Source organism: Phaethon aethereus (assembly GCF_964289735.1).
Source record: "Phaethon aethereus genome assembly, chromosome: 15".
NCBI lineage: Eukaryota > Metazoa > Chordata > Aves > Phaethontiformes > Phaethontidae > Phaethon > Phaethon aethereus.
In genome coordinates this window covers 9363903-9381408 of record NC_138591.1, presented here as the reverse complement: position 1 = coordinate 9381408, position 17506 = coordinate 9363903, and the positions used below count along the sequence as shown (strand labels likewise).

The 17506-nt window shown below is 41.1% G+C and overlaps 2 protein-coding genes across 2 annotated transcripts in view; one reads left to right on the top strand and one right to left on the bottom strand.

Annotated features, from left to right (window-relative positions):
- Nucleotides 1-2235: 2235 nt before the first annotated feature.
- On the bottom strand, nucleotides 2236-10862 carry KNOP1 (lysine rich nucleolar protein 1; the record flags this gene model as incomplete). The annotated part of the gene is made up of 4 exons (XM_082006979.1): nucleotides 2236-2547; nucleotides 5122-5199; nucleotides 5692-5760; nucleotides 9480-10862. The coding sequence occupies 4 exons, from the start codon at nucleotides 10860-10862 to the stop codon at nucleotides 2236-2238; spliced, it is 1842 nt and encodes a 613-aa protein (XP_081863105.1).
- A 1246-nt stretch (nucleotides 10863-12108) lies between these two features.
- The window catches only part of IQCK (IQ motif containing K), a gene marked incomplete at both ends in the record, with an annotated part of 43478 nt that continues 38080 nt past the window's right edge, over nucleotides 12109-17506 (top strand). Inside the window, 4 exons of the mRNA XM_082006771.1 lie at nucleotides 12109-12157; nucleotides 13478-13533; nucleotides 15277-15415; nucleotides 17276-17373. Coding sequence (XP_081862897.1) covers nucleotides 12109-12157; nucleotides 13478-13533; nucleotides 15277-15415; nucleotides 17276-17373 — 342 coding nt within the window. The remainder of the gene's footprint in view (nucleotides 12158-13477; nucleotides 13534-15276; nucleotides 15416-17275; nucleotides 17374-17506) is intronic.

The following is a 17506-nucleotide window of genomic DNA, read 5'->3' as shown; positions in this document are numbered from 1 at the left end:
ATTTTTGCCTGTTATCTTTTGAGCACAGTATAACTTTGGTTTCTTTATTGATGTAAGACCACCATGAAAAATGCTTTCAAATGTTTTACTGCTGTTTTTATTAATGCAAAAATAGCTCAACGACAGGCAGAAAGCTCTGGTTAGTTATCAGGAGCAAACTCTAAACATATAGCATAAAAGCTAACACAGCCACTCTAATAAACTGCTTTTGGCTTAATTCCACGTTAGAGCAAAATTAGTTTTAGTTAAAGCACTCTACATTATAGACCTCCTCTTTCTTCTGTAGATAGCAAATACACAGGCCAGACCAAGTCGTGCTGCTTAAAAAAAGCTGACAGGTTTTTTTCGCCAGGTATGTGTCTTGTTTTTTGAACGATGACATTTTCATGCCCTCAGTATTATCAAGAGCAAGGTGCCAAGCCATCCACAACGCTATAGTCAAGCGACACGCTGATACACGTTATGCAATTCTAGATAGGAAAAAGAGTCCTTACCCAAAGGCAAGGCTAGGACTAGTATCACCTTCAGCGTCTTCATCAGTGGCAGTGAAGACCACTTACTACCCACCAAGACTGGCTCTGCAGTCACTGATGGGGACATGCTGTCCCCCTCCTCCTAAAGTCACTAATTGCCATTTTCCTACCTGTTCCTTTAACTCATTTTTTTTGCCAGGCAAGTAGCTGAGGGCCTGAATTAAGCATTTTTCTTAAATCACAAGAGAAAACAGAACCTCCACAACCTGAATTTAAGTAAAGCAACAGCTGAAGCCTAGAAGGGCTGACCGAAGCCAGTTACTGAGCTTTGAGAGCACTGGTGCAAAACAGGCTCGCTTTAAGGTAGCGGTGGTTTTAAATGACACTTTAGAGGAGGTCGTTTCCTCAAACACAAGTTCAGACCTGCAGGAAGTGGTTCATCATCGCCCTCTTCCCAGGTATGGGAATGGATTCACGGCAATCCCTGAAGCTGGAGCCTCTGCATAATTTTCGCTTCCCCTCAGGCGTTGCCCAAAACACACTGCTCTTTTGTTAAGTGTATTTTCTGCTGAAGGCAGCAGCTTTCGGGTAGAGTGGTCCACTGGAAGAGACTATTGTGGAAAGTGAGGTTACCTTAAAAAGAGCAAGAAATTTAGTAGTTCAGTTGGCATGGTCTTATCAAAAAGGGTGGGTAATTCGGTGGAAAAATGACGAGCTGGGTAAGTAGAGATAGTAACCTAGTCCTGAGGGGCTGGGGTTCCCCTGCAAGTTGGCCACTATTACACTACAGCAGGCATGGACATAAGAGATGGTCACCTTATTCTGCTTAAGAACCAGAGTCACACTAAAACTTAACAACACTGTCTCCCATAACAAATGTCACAGCCAGTAATAAAATACATGACAGTTTCTCACTATCTTCTTGTAACTTCATGCAAGACACTGATAGATTCCTTTGGGCCCCTGAATTCTGAACGTGCAGTCTCATATTTTGTACTCATTAAAAAGCCAGTGAAAGTGCAAGTTACCTGAAAATCCAAAGGTTAGAAATTTCATTCAGGTTGTTGTGTAATGAACCCAATACACACATTATTAAAATTACCTTGCTTTCTGTAATTTAGAAAGTCTAGATCCATATATTTGCTATCCAGAAAGCATTTACCTTAATTTACAATAACAGCCAGTGCTTGAAACTCCAACTGCCAGAGCATAGTTAAAATATAGAGGACGTTCAGTGCTATTCATTATTATAATGAAGATGCTAATATTTAAGAAACTACTTTTGGAGTTAAAAGTCTCCAAGTCTCCCCTCGTCAAATTTGTAGGCAGTACACCAGTACTGTTTCTTCAGAGTAAAATGTCATCACTTTGTACCACTCACTGAGTGTAAAAAATGTAAAGATTCTACAGAACACTAAAATCTTTTGAATCACTAAAGTGGAGCAAAAAATTTTATGAAATTAGCATTTTAAAAAAATTTACAAAGTTTGGGCTTGTTGCAGGCATTGCCGACATAGCTTCAATCTTTGGAGGAGTCGGTCTCTTGCCTTGTAGAAAACATTGTAAAGGTTTCAAAAACTTAACTGTTTAGATGAAGGGAGGACCCAGCTCCATGTAATCTGGCATATGCAGTTGAAAACTTGTACTAAAAGTGCCTCATAAATAAAATTTCTTAAACATTTTGTATTTTATTTCAAAAAGATGTGGAAAGTAAAAAGAAATTTGGCTGTTGAATTTTCATTCCTTTTATTACTTCAGAGTTTTAATCTTCAAATTTTATAGATCTAGATGAATATTTGTTTATGTATACTTTTTTGTTGGCAGCAGGTTGAAATCCAAGACCAATTCCTCTATGTTGCTTCAAATCCATTGCTTTATCAAATTCTATCTTCAGAGCCTGCTGTAACTTCTCCTCCCCTTCCCTGTTCAGAGCCATGTTTGGTTTGTTTGTAGTTGCTGGGAGATTTTGGATAGGCACAGAGCCCTTTTTAAAGCCACCCATCAGTCTAAAAAACTTCATTTTTTCCTCAGAACTTCGAAAAGCAGCTGTACTCCACTGGCCGAACTTTGTATCCTGTAAAGCAAAACACGGTTAATGCTAAAATTAAATAATACCAAGACCAAGGAAGACAATTTCTGGCTGTGTATCATGAGAACAGAACCAGCTATAAAAACCTGACAGAGTTGTCAAATCTGGGAAGCAGTCATTCTAAGGGTAGCACCTCTCGAAGGATGTGATAAAAGAATGACATAGCCCTGCAAGAGTGCATCTTCATTAGCACTTCAGTTCACTTAACCTGGAGACAGGGTTTAATGCGCTTTCAGAATCTCCTTTCCCTCTGTCTTTAGGAATCTTGACTTTTCTGCTCTCTGGATAATATTGACCTAGCTCAAAGAGCCAGACATTGCCCAGTCATTTCTCTTACTCTATGACAGTTGTCAGGCTTAATCCTATTTCTCTTTCACTTTGTCACGTCGTATGATTATCTTTTCATTCTCCTACTGCCTAGATAGGTAGCTGTTGTTTTCAGCAGTGTTTTGTTAGTTTTGCAGTGTTCAATCTGTCTTGTATACTTCAAGTAATGTTTGCATTCTCACTGATTACCACTAATATGGTAATAAAGGGTGCAAAAACTGAGGGCATACCCTTATCCAACAGACTAAATACAGTACCCTTAAAGCCTCCCCTCCCTTGCAGTTTGCCATTCCCTAACTCTGCCTTTCACTGTATTCTTTAAACTAGTTAACTCCAGGATTTTTCTTTTGTCTGCAGATACTGGCTTCTTTCTGAGAATACAGGCGATGTCTAAGTAAAATCAGAACTCAGCCATTTGTGGATAACCCAAGATATATCATATGATTTATAAAGTTTATGAACTTCTGGCTTACCTAAGAACAGGCTTCATTATCTAAGGATCTGTCCTGGCTTCATCTGGGATAGAGTTAATTTCCTTCATAGAAGCTAGTATGAGGCTATGGTTTGGACTGGGATGAAAATAATGTTGATAACATACTGATGTTTTCAGTTGTTGCTGTTTTCATCCCAGATCGAAACCATAGCCTCATACTAGGTTCTATGAAGGAAATTAACTCTATCCCAGATGAAGCCAGGACAGGATCTCATTTGACTCCTGAGCTATATCTATGAGCCATGCCGTCATTTCTAACTTTTTTGGCAGGACTGCTAGTCTTAATTTTTTTCTTTAAAATCAGGGGTGATATTAAATGGAAGAATGTTTGATCATTAATTAAATAGACTGAGCTGGCTACATCAAAGGAAAAAATGTGACTTTAGTAGGTGTTTATGTAAGCCTGAAATTCTTCCAACTGAACAGTTGTAGCTTTCATGAAACAGTCACTCTCCGCTAGATAGCCAACATGACACACAGCATGCTACACAATATTGCAGGCAAGCTGTAGTGGGTTTATTTAAGTTTAAAAAATGCAAGCCTGGAATATTATTCACTATCACAGGCCAGAATACCTGCTATTAAAAGAAAGCTATCCATAATACTTCATTATTTTTACCTTGCCCAAAGACAAGTTGCTGTATAAGCCCAGGTCTGTGACACAGACGCACGCATGCACGCATACACGTGTATATGCGTCCTCCCTTTGGAATGGGAGACATCTGCGCAGATGCAAAAATAATTGTGGCTTGTCAAACCCTGTAATTTTTTAAGTGAATTGCTGGCAGGCACTACACGTAGCTTTTGCTGCAACGTTTCCAGCTCACTCTTCGTGAAGCTGATGAATTAGTTTCCATAGCTTCTGTTCTTCTGCATACTACTAAATAGAGACAGATCAGCACCAAAGAACTGAGACTCCCTGCCAAAGATGTCATTTTTCTCAATGACTTCAGAGACTATTCGACAGCTGCAGTTCCAGAGCTCTTGCAGTCTGCTTCCCGCTATGTAAAAACCTACAGGAGTTGTTTCTGGCATTTGTTTCAGGTATATTCCAACCTTCTAGGCATACTGGCAGTCTTGCAAAACAACTAAGAATCCTGAATTACTATCAAAGTTTTCTCTGCTCCTGAATGTTACTACCCCTGCTAAACAGTACCGCAACGGTTTCCAGTACCGTACTGTAAACCTGTCAGGAGGCAGGCTGAGTAGGATGCAAAACCAAAGAATTATCTTTCAAAGAGGTGGAGGAAAGATGTAGAAGTTAGAGGACTGACTGTAAATACCACACCCGTGTTAGCAGTTGTCATCCCTTTTATCTTTCCATGTGCACCCCTGTTGCTGAATGTCTGCAAAGTCTTCCAGAAGACAATTCAGTGACTGCTGTATCTGTAGCCTGGAATTACTTATATTTCACAGTAAGCAGAAAATGCTTCTTTAGCAATTTGTCATGGCTCATTCTTGAGAGGAACCACAGAAAATGTCGCTTTTGAGGACTGGTAATGGTAATTAGAGCTCTGTACAATGCCAACTGCTGTCGGAGTTCACTGCTTAGCTTCCAGACTCTTTTGCGATCGTACTAACTTGTTCCATAGCATGACCTTAAATTTACAGTCAGAAGGAAAAGTATTGTGCCAAGCCATGTAGCTGAGCCACACACAAAAAAAGGGTGCAGTGCTTTTTTCAGGAACTTGCTCTAGGACACATATTTCCATCAGATCAAGGTGTAAGTTCATACACACCTGTTCCACTTCGGGATTGAAAACCTTGGTTTTGCCAGATTCTCTATCTATTTCTTCTTGCAGAGCCTGCCGCCTCACCTAGCATGCAGAAAAAACAGCACAAGACACTATCTTCTCTGTTAAATGACAGTTAATTCACAATGAAAAGGTAAGAATAAAATAACTAGTTCCCTTCAGAATTTTGCAAGGATAATTAAGAAGTTGCAAGTGATCCTTCTACACACTCGACACGAGAACTGTGATTTTTCTAGTGGTATTTTAAATGAACGTTTTGCTGTATCAGATACATTTAATCTTCTAACTGCAGGAACAGCCACACTGAACTGCCAACATTGATGAGAGACAAAGAAACCTGTATTTAACCTAATAAGCTACTTAGAAGCTTCTGACATTGACGGGAGCTGTACATTTTGGACTTAACCCATGGAAGGTAAAGCACATTTTAAGTAGAGCTCTATTTAGGGAAATCTTGGCATAGATGAGCAACAAAGCAGCTTTTTTGTTACAAATTCTATGCATACATTAAATGCTGACTTGCTTTAAATCTTACACAATTAAGACAAAGCATACCTTGTCTACATTAACTTCATCACAGTTTCCTTTTTTTTCCTGCACAATAATTACATCATCCACATACTCCTGTAAAACAGGAAAAAGCTTGTATGATTATTTTTATCCATTCTGGTTAATTAGAATTTACACAGCTCTGACCACAAAAGTAGTAAAAACAGAAAGCAATACAGTAGTACCATTCTGGGGCAAGAAGAAATAGTCAAATCTAAGCCGGAAATGCCAATTAAACCTGTGTATTTCTATGTAGAGACTTTCTCCTCAAGGAAGAGATCCCTTTTTTAACAAAGAGGATAAGGGATTTTTTAAAAATTCACACACTAAAATGGACCTGCCAACATCACTGGCACATACAGTAACCTTTGCAGACAAGGTCATTTCAAATTAAACCATTTCATAAAAGTTTAAATTTATGCTTGAAATAAGGGACATAAGAGTGAAAGTTAAAAAAAAAGTAATTGGTGGTAAGATAATGGCCCCTCTAAAGGCACAAGACAGGTTTGAGTCATGTTGACCCCACTAGCCACTTCAAAAAAACACCAAAAAACAAACAAACAAACAAACAAAAGTTGAGAGGCAGCTGCACTGTGCTCAGTCTTGTACAAATGCAGAGTAGATGATGGTCCCCAAGGAGCTCCCAGTCTGGAAAGAGCCCAGGGAGAGGTGTGACACATACATAAAGTGTCTCCTACAATGGCAGCAAACAGCGCCTTGGTTCCACTTCCGAGAGCGAGGAACGGGGAGCTGATGTGAAGAGACAGAGCCGCTACGGCAGGAGCGGATGGGCAGGATGGCAGGAGGTGAACCAACGGCAGAGTCCACCCGCAGCCAGCTGCTGCTACCTCTTCCACAAAGCGCAGCCCTGCAGCAGCTTTTGGTCCCACTGACTGGCGTTTCTAGATCATTGCCCTCAGCCTTTCTTTTCTAAATTTGTAATAAGGGTAAGATTTTTGGGCATCCAGTGTAACAGGGTAAGTAGTAAGTCCAGGATAGTGGTAAGTTAGAGCCATAAGCTTTAGACCAGCCTGGAAAAGGTGGCCAGAGGGAAGATCTACTGATACAGCTAACATAATCAAGCATGAAATAGCCAGGGAACAGTAAGACAAGGAAAAGATTTGTAACATACTTCTGTCAGCAGAAGCTGCTGTTACTTTTTTGAGGGTTTACAGTTTTATTTAAAAAGTCATGAATTACTTACCTTGTTTTCCAAAGCTACCTTTTATACGTTGATTTCACACACACGTGCAAGTACACACACCATTAAAAATGTGAGATCACGGACTGCAGTAAGGAGCACTCCTTCTCTTGGATGGAAAGAAAAAAACAAAAAAACACCCCCAATTTCTAGATGGCCTGGTTGCTGTCTTTTCAGAGCTATTAAAACAAGCAGGAAAACCGTTGTGATCGGATTCTGCAAACAGCTGCAACGTGGCGGGGTTTTTCAGCTGGAAGGTGGAACGGCAGACAGGGAGGGAGGAAGGGTGCACCCCCGTCCCGGCTCATTCACAGCATGTCGCCGACCTGCTGACGGCGACTGCGCGGCAAAAATGACCCCCTCCCTGGAGGTGTGCCAGCATTCCCCCCAACTTCATGGAAGGGGAGTACCTTCACACATGGTACGATTATGCTTTCTGATGTCCGCTGGCAAACAAAGAGGTAAACCGAGTCCTCACTCCTCACTCTGCCCAAGGTGACTGTAATGGCATCCAACGGGAAAAATATCAATCATTGATATTAAGTGGGTATCGTTCCACACTGTCTTTAAAAATTTACTCTTTTGTTTGCAGCACAAGCCCAACAGTGGATTTTTCAAGGCATGCAGCACTGTCTGTGACATACTGTAGATTAGAAAATGGTTCAGGACTATGGCACAGTTAAATGCAAGACTGACATTATGAGCCATTTATTACAGCAGTGTCTTTTGGCCTGGCAGGAACTAGATTTCTCTAGAACTGATTCACCCAGGCTTCTCAATATTCAGGAGAATTTCTCTGAAGTAGTTTTTATGATTAAGGGACAGAGCTGAATATGGGGAAGAAAAACAAAACATGCATCATCCTACACCCTTCTCCTCTGTTGTTTGCAAGGTATTTGCTGTGTTTTCCATTGTAATCGGTCACCACCATCATGCAAGTTTACTTGTCACTGTTAGGCTTATCTTGCCTCCACAGAATGTGAGCAGCTGCAAGAATCCAAATAACGTCTAACAGTCTCAAAAAGGCAATGTCAATTTAATTAGAAAGTACATCCCAGCGATAAAACCAGCTTGTCCTTTGAAAGGTCAAAAGGAGAAACCTAAGTAAAAAGCCCCAAACATCTGCTCACATAATGACTGATAAGCGAACACACTGCTAACACAAACTTTTCTGGGAAAAGCCTGTATCTGGGTCTCCATGAAGGCTAAGAACGTGCTTACAGAAATCTATATTTAATTATTAGCACCAGACCCCAGAAAGCTGCCAGGTTTCCACAAAACAGGAAGAAACTGCATATATGAGTGTGTAACAAAGCAAAGCACGCCATGCAGTGTGCTCGAGAGGCGGCAAGCACTATGGCCCACTCTATCCTTAGTTTACAAAAATCTTCAATGATGCTTTATTATCTAGTGCTTGACTTTTAAACAAGCCAAGCATTCAAAGTCCTTGATAAAAAAACAACTGCAGTGCAAGTCTCCCATTACCTATGAAAATATAAACAAGCTCCTAATGACTTGCAGTGAGCTGTTTTCAAAGTTGTTTAAGCACCTACAAATACAGATAGATACCTGTTCAATTTCTGAGCATCTCTCAGCTTAATTCCCAACGACAACAACAGAGGTTAGGGCATGTAGGTACTAATTTCAGGCACTTGGATAGCTTTAAAATAGGACCCCAATCAGTTAAAAAAAGAAGAAAGTTAAAAAAAAAAAAAAGTGAAAGGAATAAAACCAGATCTTAATAGTCTAATTTTTGGAAAAGAAAAATCAAAGAAGAAACCCCTGTATTTCAAACCTTTCATCAGTTCCTCTCCATGTTTTACCTCAGAAATGTTAGTACTGCAAGACTCTGGGATGGGATTTCCTTTAACAGTCAGTCTGGGTACAGTTCCAGGTACCTTCAGTTATAACTTACACAGCTCTTGTATCTATTTATTTTCTTGCAGAAATGTATTTTTTTAATTAAGAATTTGTGTTTAGGTTGTTCTCTAGTATTTTCTATCAGAATTTATACATCAATGCTCTAAGCCTAGTCTACACTTAGGATTCTTAGGTTTTTCTCTAAAGTTTTGTCCAAGTTAGACAACAGGTTTTGGTTAAATTTCTCCCTTGTTTCTAACACTATGCAATTCCAGCAGCAACAGCAGCAAAAGCTTGAGGAAAAGTCTAACAAACACCAGCCTGCTCAGGTTAAATGACATGTTATTAAAATCCTATTTTATAGCAGTGTTGCCACTTTTCTAAGAGCAACTGAAGGGGGGACAGAAGAACATTTATGACTGTATGTACTAGTTTTCTTTTTGTGCCAATACTTGCTGTTAGTTGTAATATTTACATTTTCACAACTGAAACACTAGATGACTACAGCAGCAGGCATTAAACGTACTTTCCCGTGTTTCACAACTGTTACGTGCTGGAATTAATAGATCAGCTGATGCTGCTTCTCAAAAGCCAGAGGAGGCCCCTATTGACCTAAATGTAACCCAAGGGTCTGAAGAGGCAGAACAGCCTGCAAAATAGGAAACTGTCCACCTAAAAAGGTTTCAGTGCCTTAGCAGGAGGGTGCAAAGATGCCCCCTTCTTTACAACTTACCAGTCCCTCATTTCCCATGTCTTCTCTTTTCATCTTTTTCTTTTTTGTATTTGCTTTTGAACCTGATTCTTCAGCAAAGTCCTGTGGTACTTCTTTTTTTCTTTTTTTCCTTTTTCTGTCACAGAGCATATGATTACTATTGCATAACACCCTATCTACAATGTCCCCTGCGACACATTCAGCTTGCTTCATTTTGCTCTCTTTGTTCTTTTTATTGCTTTCTAGTAGTGTTACTTTATGGCTTTTAGATGCACTGTCATTGTTTAAAGAAACTTTTGAATACGTTGTTTCCTCCTCCTCTTTCTGAATCTTCTTTTTCTTCTTGATGACTTCATTATTATCCTTGATATTCTTCCTGCTTTTTTTTCCAGAAAGCTCTTCTTCCTCCGACTCAACTTCTTGCTGTGCTGAGAGATGCTTATCAGGAGCTCTGTGACTGTAGACTTGATTATCTTCACATGTTAAGGAAGAAACACCTTTGCTTCTCTTCTTCCTCTTGGTCTCTCTGATACTTCTGGAGTTCTCAATACGGTCCTCCTCCTCTTTATTTGTCAATGTAATTTCCTGGGAATTCTTTCTTTGCCTTTTTCTGAAGTCACTTAATTCAATGTGGCTATCAGGAGCTCCACAGATGTCCCGATTATCTGCTAGTGGTAAAAAGGAGTCTGACTTCTCTTTCTTTTTCTTCCTACTCTTTCTTCTCACGTAATTCTCTCCATCATTCTGGATAGTATCTGTTCCATGGTTTTCGCCCATAAAAGCTTTTTCTTGTGAAATGTATTTGTGTGTTTTTTTACGAACTGTTTCCAACTGTTTATGTTCACTGTCCTGGTTGTCCTCTAATGAAAAAGAAAAAATGCCTTTCTTCTTTTTTTTCTTAGTTACTTTACCATCCAATTCCAAATTCAAAGCAGTGTTCTTTCCACTTTTTTTAAAAGCAAAGTCATTTTCTTTAGTACCATCTGTATGATGATTTGAAAGCTTCACATCACTACTCTGATTATCCTCCAATAAGGAGGAATGACACTGGACTTTTTTCTTCTTCTTTTTGAGAATTTTAATTTGTTTCTCTGATTCTTCTTGAGGTTTTGAATCCAGATGGCCTTGTACATTCACAAAGCTTTCTGAACATGCTTCTTTCAGTAACTCAGATTCAACTTTCTTTTTCTTCTTCAGTTCTAATTGGTCTAAACACTCATCTTTTAAATTTTCCTTTTTCCTTACCTTTGTTTTTGTCTCAAGCTGGTCGTCATCCTCAGTTATAACGACAGCTTGAACATCTTTCTCAGTTTTAACTATAGGCTGGCTCCTACTACTTTTCACCTTTTTCTTCTTCTGTACAGGCTCCTCATGAACTTCTTTTCCCTTTTTCTTTATTATCATTCTAAAAATGAAATTAAGATGTTAGCGCACTGCCTCATCAAGATGACACAAGTCCTAGTCTATCTGGCTTCCTTTATTCTGAAACCACTCCATGTCTCTCATTGTCCCCGGCACTCTTTTTCCAAACTCACAATCTGCTTTCTGTGATGGAAGGAACAAGAACCGCATGCAGCACTAAAAATACAGTCTACTGGAGTGGTCAAAGGGTGATTTTTTTTGTCTTGTTCTTTACTGCTGTCCTACTTTGTTTGCAACTTTCAATTTGTCTTTTTGATAGCTGCCAAGCATGACGTTTTCACAGAAATATCTACCCTCTAAAAATCTTTCCTAAATGACAAAACATATACATATATATATATAAAAATTTGCTATGTATATGGTTTTTCACATATGTATGACTTTTCACTTAACACCGAACTTCACATCGCTTCGTTGCCCACTTACCATGACAAGAGCGCCTCAGGGCACCTTAGTCATTACCCTGAATTTGCTTCTGCTTGCTATTTCTCGTCCTCGCTATCCCCATCCTTTCGCGGGAGGTTTATGCCTACGGGCAGGTTACAGCAGAGAAGCCTTTGGTACCCTCCTGGTGACGCTCCCTGCCTTTGCTGAGCAACCTGCTTATCCCTACTTGGCGCCCCGTCTTTGAACCCCTAACTCATCCGCAGGACTTCTTTAAGTGCCTCTTGTAGGGCACTCTGTCCAAAACCTCGGGAAAAATCCCGGCACTGTACAGCGAACCGCCTCCGCTACCTGCACGCGTGTCGGGGCTTTCCGACACAGCCAGCGGGTGCGTGTGGCCGCCGCCCGCCCCTCCCTGCGGCTGCTCCGAGGGAGCCGGGCCCGGGGTGCTCAGGCCTGCCCGCCGGCAGCCCTTGCGCCCTGGGAAGGGCCCGGGCCCGGGCCCGGGCCCGGACCCGCACCCGCCGACTGAACGCGGTTTCAGGGGGACCCACCGAGCCCCACGCAATGGGGCGAGAGGGGTCACCCCGCATCCCGCTCCACTTCCGTCCCCGTTAGATTGAAGCAGCGGAGCGCGGCGGCAACGCCTCGTTACTGGCCCGCACGGACACCGCTCGGCTCGGCCAGGCCGCCCCCTCAGGCCGCCCCGCCGCCGCTTACCTGCTGCGGCCCACGTGCTGCGCCCGCCGCCCCGTGCCGCCCCGCCGCCCCGGAAGGGGAACGCGACGGCGCCCGCCCCGCGACGGGGACAGGCGGAGCGGTTGCCGCGGCAACGCGGCGCGGCATGGCGGCGGGTGGGCGGCCGCTGAGCCTCTGGGAGCGGGTGTGCGCAGGTGGGAGCGCCTCCCCTGCCGCCGCCGGGGCTGCCGGCCGCGGGGGGAAGGTGTGCGGCCGAGCCCGGCCCTGAGCGGGCCGCGGGCCCCGTGAGGGCGGCCGCGGCTCCGCACTCCCGCGGGGAGGGCCGTCGGCGCCATCCCTCGCCGCCTCGGGCACGCGGGGCTCCTCAGGGCCGCTCCTCGCTGCTGCCTGGGCCACGGCCGGCGGCCTCCTGCGCTGGCGCTGGGGCGCCCGTTCCCGTGTCCGTGCTGCGGGGCCGGCCCTGCGGAGGTGTTGGCGGTACCTGCCTCGCGCGGAGTGCGAAAAAACCGCCCTTCTCACGGCCGAGAGCAAGCCCCAAAGCGTTTCCACACCTGGGCGTTTCGTTACGTCTTACTGCCGTCATCTTCTGACAGAAACGTACCCTTGTGCGCGTTCCTGCAACATGCTTACATGTTACATGGCCTGAAGTACCCAGTTCAGCGCAGGCGTGAGGAAGAAATGGTGTCGTGGCCTGCGGTTTACCATGCAGTGATCTGCACCCTGCGTGGCTCCGGCTCTGTGGGTTATCCTGGTAACAGAGTTAGGTTATTGCCTTGGGAAAGCGGAGAGGTGACAATGCTACTGCTATCGTGCAAGTTCAGTGAACGTAGAACTTCTGCTGTCGGAATCCAATTCTGATAGCAAAAGTCTTGGTCTTTTCCCAAAGTCAGAGTGCTGAGACTGATCAGCACCCCACATCGGCCCAAATGGGGTTCTCCTCACTTAGTACTTTATAATGCCTTAAAGTAGGTATTTTGCATTAAAATGGCCATTTTAAATGTAGGAATAAAATTGCTTATTCTAATATGACTCAGCTGAGGCATCTGTACTCCGTGACCTATGTGGGTCATGTACTGCTTTTGCTTTTTTTTTTTTTAAGCAGAGGCAGTAGTACTTGGCAATGCCCTGGGGATTTAGTTGCTTATAGAGGAATTCAAGTTGAAAAGCGAAAAGCACTATTGTATAATACTAAATGTTTAAGTCCATGCCAGCATCTGCATTTTACTTACATTTAAGTATTTTAAATTACTATTTTGGTTAAAAATCTTTTTCCCAAAAAAGGGTTCTTTTATCACTGAGAACCTTGAACTTGACTTAAAGCTAAGACAAGAGGCTCTAAAATTCTCACTTGTTATAAAACATTAGATTTCATGTTATTTGTTGTATTGTTGTATGCTAATTTTTATTGTTTCAAAACAGAGTAAGTACCTTTAGAAAGTAATGTTTGTTTAGGAGAAAAATAAATATGTTTTTAAAGTCTTCTGGATAACTGTTGTACTTCTTTTTATTTTTAGAGTATGAAGCAGAACAGTCTCAATTTCCAGATGTTCCTGAATCAAAACATGGATCTGTGAGTATAGTTCAAGTAAAAAATCTGCATAGGGCTGGTTTTAAAAGATTTTAAATAACTAAATGGGAAAATTAGGTACCGCAGAGTAGACTCATTCATAAAATGAAACCAAAACTACATTTTGCAAACAACTTTTGTGAATCAACAAATGTAATATTCCAAATCATTGCTTTTATTTATAGGAACTTGGGCAGTGCTATGCTAAAATTAGATTACCAGCTGTGTTTGGTTTGTATGTCTCGCTGGTTTTTTTTCTGTGACTGTCTGCTTTGTAGGCAGGACTCTGAAGTATGCAAGGATCTCCTTTGGGTGGTGTTGCAAATAGACTGAGCACTGAAAGACGCAGGAGAGGCGAGCAAGTGCAACGAAGGAGTTATGCCCCAATTTCACATACGTGATAGGTCACTTAGATGTGGCCATTGAAATTATTGGAATTAAACCTGATCACAGTTGTTTGAAGTCTAATTTTGACCAAATAAATTCCGTCTAGGAAGACTTGTTTGGCAGACTTAAAAACTTAAGAAAGACAAACCACTTTAAATCTTTGTCCCCAGCAGTTGTAGGAGCAGCAAAATTAATTGTTTTGGGCATCACACACAGAGTTAACTTTCATTTAAATAAGGTATTTTTGTAGACTTTTATTTTTTGGTATTTAGGTTACTTTGTCATTTTAAAAATATTTTAAGACATTGTAGTTTAAATTGTCTGACAGTTGGTCTGTTTAGATCAATCCTGTTTCCACAAATGAAACTGGCTTCATTACAGGCTGTTATTAAATGTGAATAGTGAACTCTGCTTGGGGCATTAGTCTGGGAACAATATCTTGATATAGTTGAGCATCAAAATGAAATAATATGCCTTTTTATGTTGATGCACTTTCTTTTAATTTCCAAAAGGATTGTTTTTTGAATCTTGCATATATTAAAAAGCAGTCTCTCAGCAGTCATTGACATGGCGTGTATTATCAGTGTAGTGGCCTGATCCCACCACCTGCTTTTCAGTAGCTCATAAATCCAACTGGATTTTAAAGTGAAACTGTTCAGATGACATTGTTTTCATAACATATTTTCATAGCAAATTGTAATGGTGGTGCATTCTTGGGGATAATAGGAGGTATCTGCCTTTCTAGAATGTGTAGCTCAGTGTCTGTTAGGAGTATTCTGCTGCCTCACTGTAACGGTTCTGCACTCATAAAAACTATATGTAAAATTGTGGACTGTTTTTTACATGGTATCCATAATTGTTTCTGTATGGGGAAACTTAAGATTTGGATTTGCATCTGCTCTGAATGTGTCTGTGCTTTGATTAGAAGGGAAGCTTATTTTCTTTAAAAGATCAGTGTCAGGACTTCTGAACAATACAGAAACAAATATATAAGGTTCTGGGTCAAAAAATACTTCTTCAGAAAATGTTGCCAATTTTCGTTTTCAAATAATTACTATTTCTTACAATGGTTAAAATATTTTTTAAATTGTGGTATCTCACCATATTCTCTTAAAAGCAGTCGTATACCTTCTGTTGGGTTTGGATGCTTTTATTGTTCTGGAACCTGCAGAATTTTTTAAAGTGTAATTATTTCTTTTAAAATATTCCCAAAATACATAAATATTTTCATATTTTAATTAGAAATTATAATTCCTTTTTTTTTTAACTGACCTTATAATTTTTCCCGTTGAATTGGCTTCTATATTTTTTTTACAGTCTGACTGGAGTATTTATATAGGTTACATCTATCTTGAACAGGTGTCTTTGGAAGCAGGAATATTGCAGCCATTATGTATGGAACAATTTTATTCAGCCCCTGCAGCTGATACTGTTGTCCAGCAGTTGCTTCCCATACCCAAGGCAGCCCCCTTTCCAGAACCACCTGATCCAAAAACGTGTAAGTAGGAGTATATTATCTTGAACCCTGCTGTGATTATTTTTCTTGCCTTTGGCAAGGGTTTGTCAGTTTTTGAATTTGAAGTGTTTACAGCTACAACACCTTTTCCTGAGTGGAATTTGCATGGTAAGTCCCCTGGTCTGTAAACAGGGAGCCAGCTTGGCCATTTGGTCAGTGGAAGAAAGCTCAAGTGGTGCATTACAAATCATTAGCATTGTCTAGCTGTTAAGGTAGTTCCGTTCTATTCTGAATAAGTGACTTTTTATTTAGCCACTTAAATCAGAGAAAGGCAGGCATTTCTTCCGCTAATTTAGTAATGCAAAACTAGGATCAATAGACTAAATAGACAATTGAGTTTGAAAACTGCTTTCAAAATATTATCTTTGCCTGTCTGATTACAAATTAGAATGGAAACAGCTCTAAAGTTTTGTTCTTCCATTTTTATCAATTTCTATACTTTCTAAAATTTACCAAGTAGCAATGTATTTTTATTATGCATTTTAGCCCTCCTTTTTGTCTTCTCTTCCATTCATTCTTGCTCATTAGGAATTCCTGTTGCTAGTCAGAAGCAGTGTTACCCTTGGCTTTTATATATATTGTGTCCTTTCAATTATGAACATTTTCTGGCAGTATATGAACCAATTAAAGGTATAAAGCAGAGAATAAATTCCATGTTTCAGCTGTGTTGCCAGAAGAGAACACTTCTATGACTTAATCTATACTGACCACATCAAAACCTGTACACTTACTGAATGGCAGGCAATCTGGCTTTAAATCAAGGACAGCACTTCAGTCGATAAGCCACCCCTGCTTGTCTAGGATCCTAGCAGGTTTTGTTTTCACCTTTCTGAGGGAAGCGGTCTTACAGCTTCGTACAGGGTCACGCTCCCTGTTCCCTCTGGCCCAGTGAACTTGAGTTCCTCCATGTGCACTGTCTTCACTGGAGGGGGTAAAAGGCTTCTCCACTTAGCACAGTTGATAAGTTGATGGTGAAAGGTCCTGCATGGGAAGATGGAGATGTGGGGAAAAGCTGAGAAGGAAATGGAGCTTGAGTTTCTCAGTGGGGCAAGCATGTAGCCATTAGGCTATACATAAAGCAAGGGCAATAGCACCGCCGTTTGTTGGTGATGCTGACTGCAGCTGCTTTCTTCTGCATGGAACTCAGTGATGCCAAAGTGTGTGAGCACATGGGATGTATGGTAAGTAAACCTCATGTAAGGGCAGTGCAGTGAAACGTAAAAGAGACATGCCAACCCAGACGAGCCATTTCAAGGTGGAAAAATTCGGTATACGGAGTCGTTCAAATTTCTGTAGGATCGGACAAGTAGGAAGAAATCTATGATGAGAAAGAAATCACAGCACCACTGAAATATAACTTTTGTTTTTTCCTCTGTCTAGAAGTTCAGTTCTATGATGAACTCTGTCGCTGCAGATTTTAAAGGGCATGAGTATACATACCAAAAGTGGTCTAGCTGTAACAGCACTGAGTTCGGCACAGGCCAATTTGCTTTTCTTTCTGTCAGGGTAAATTAGTCCACGTTGTTATTTCATTTCCATGCCTAAACTGCTTCTGGTGTCTGAGCTTACTCATTTAAAACTAAGTCTGACATCTCTGAGGCACACTGTAGTTTGCAGTGTTGATGCACCTTTAGTTTGAAATTTACTCAAGTTTATGTTGTCTTGGCTGAAGAGAAGTGAAGACAGATCCCTGGCTGTATGGGAACTGAATGAATCTGTTCAGTTCAAGCTGTGATGGTATTGATAAAATGACTAATACTTAGTTTATGATATCTAATGTTTGTCTTTTTTTTTTAAATCTAAGTGCTTACCTGTAAGTGAAGGCTGTACTGTTTTGCTCAGGTTCTCCTCGAGAATACTTGGAGTATTACATATTTCCAGTACTCTTACCCGGAATGTCTGAACTTCTGCATCGAGCAAAGAAGGAAAAGTGTTTTGAGGTTAGTTTTTAGTTTTCAGTTCAAATCATTGGCAGGAAGTTACAGCCTTTTATTCATAGGCAGTATTTCTTTATTTGGTCTTTTGCAAGAAAACCAACCACAATAATACGAAATAACATATCGTGAGTTGTTT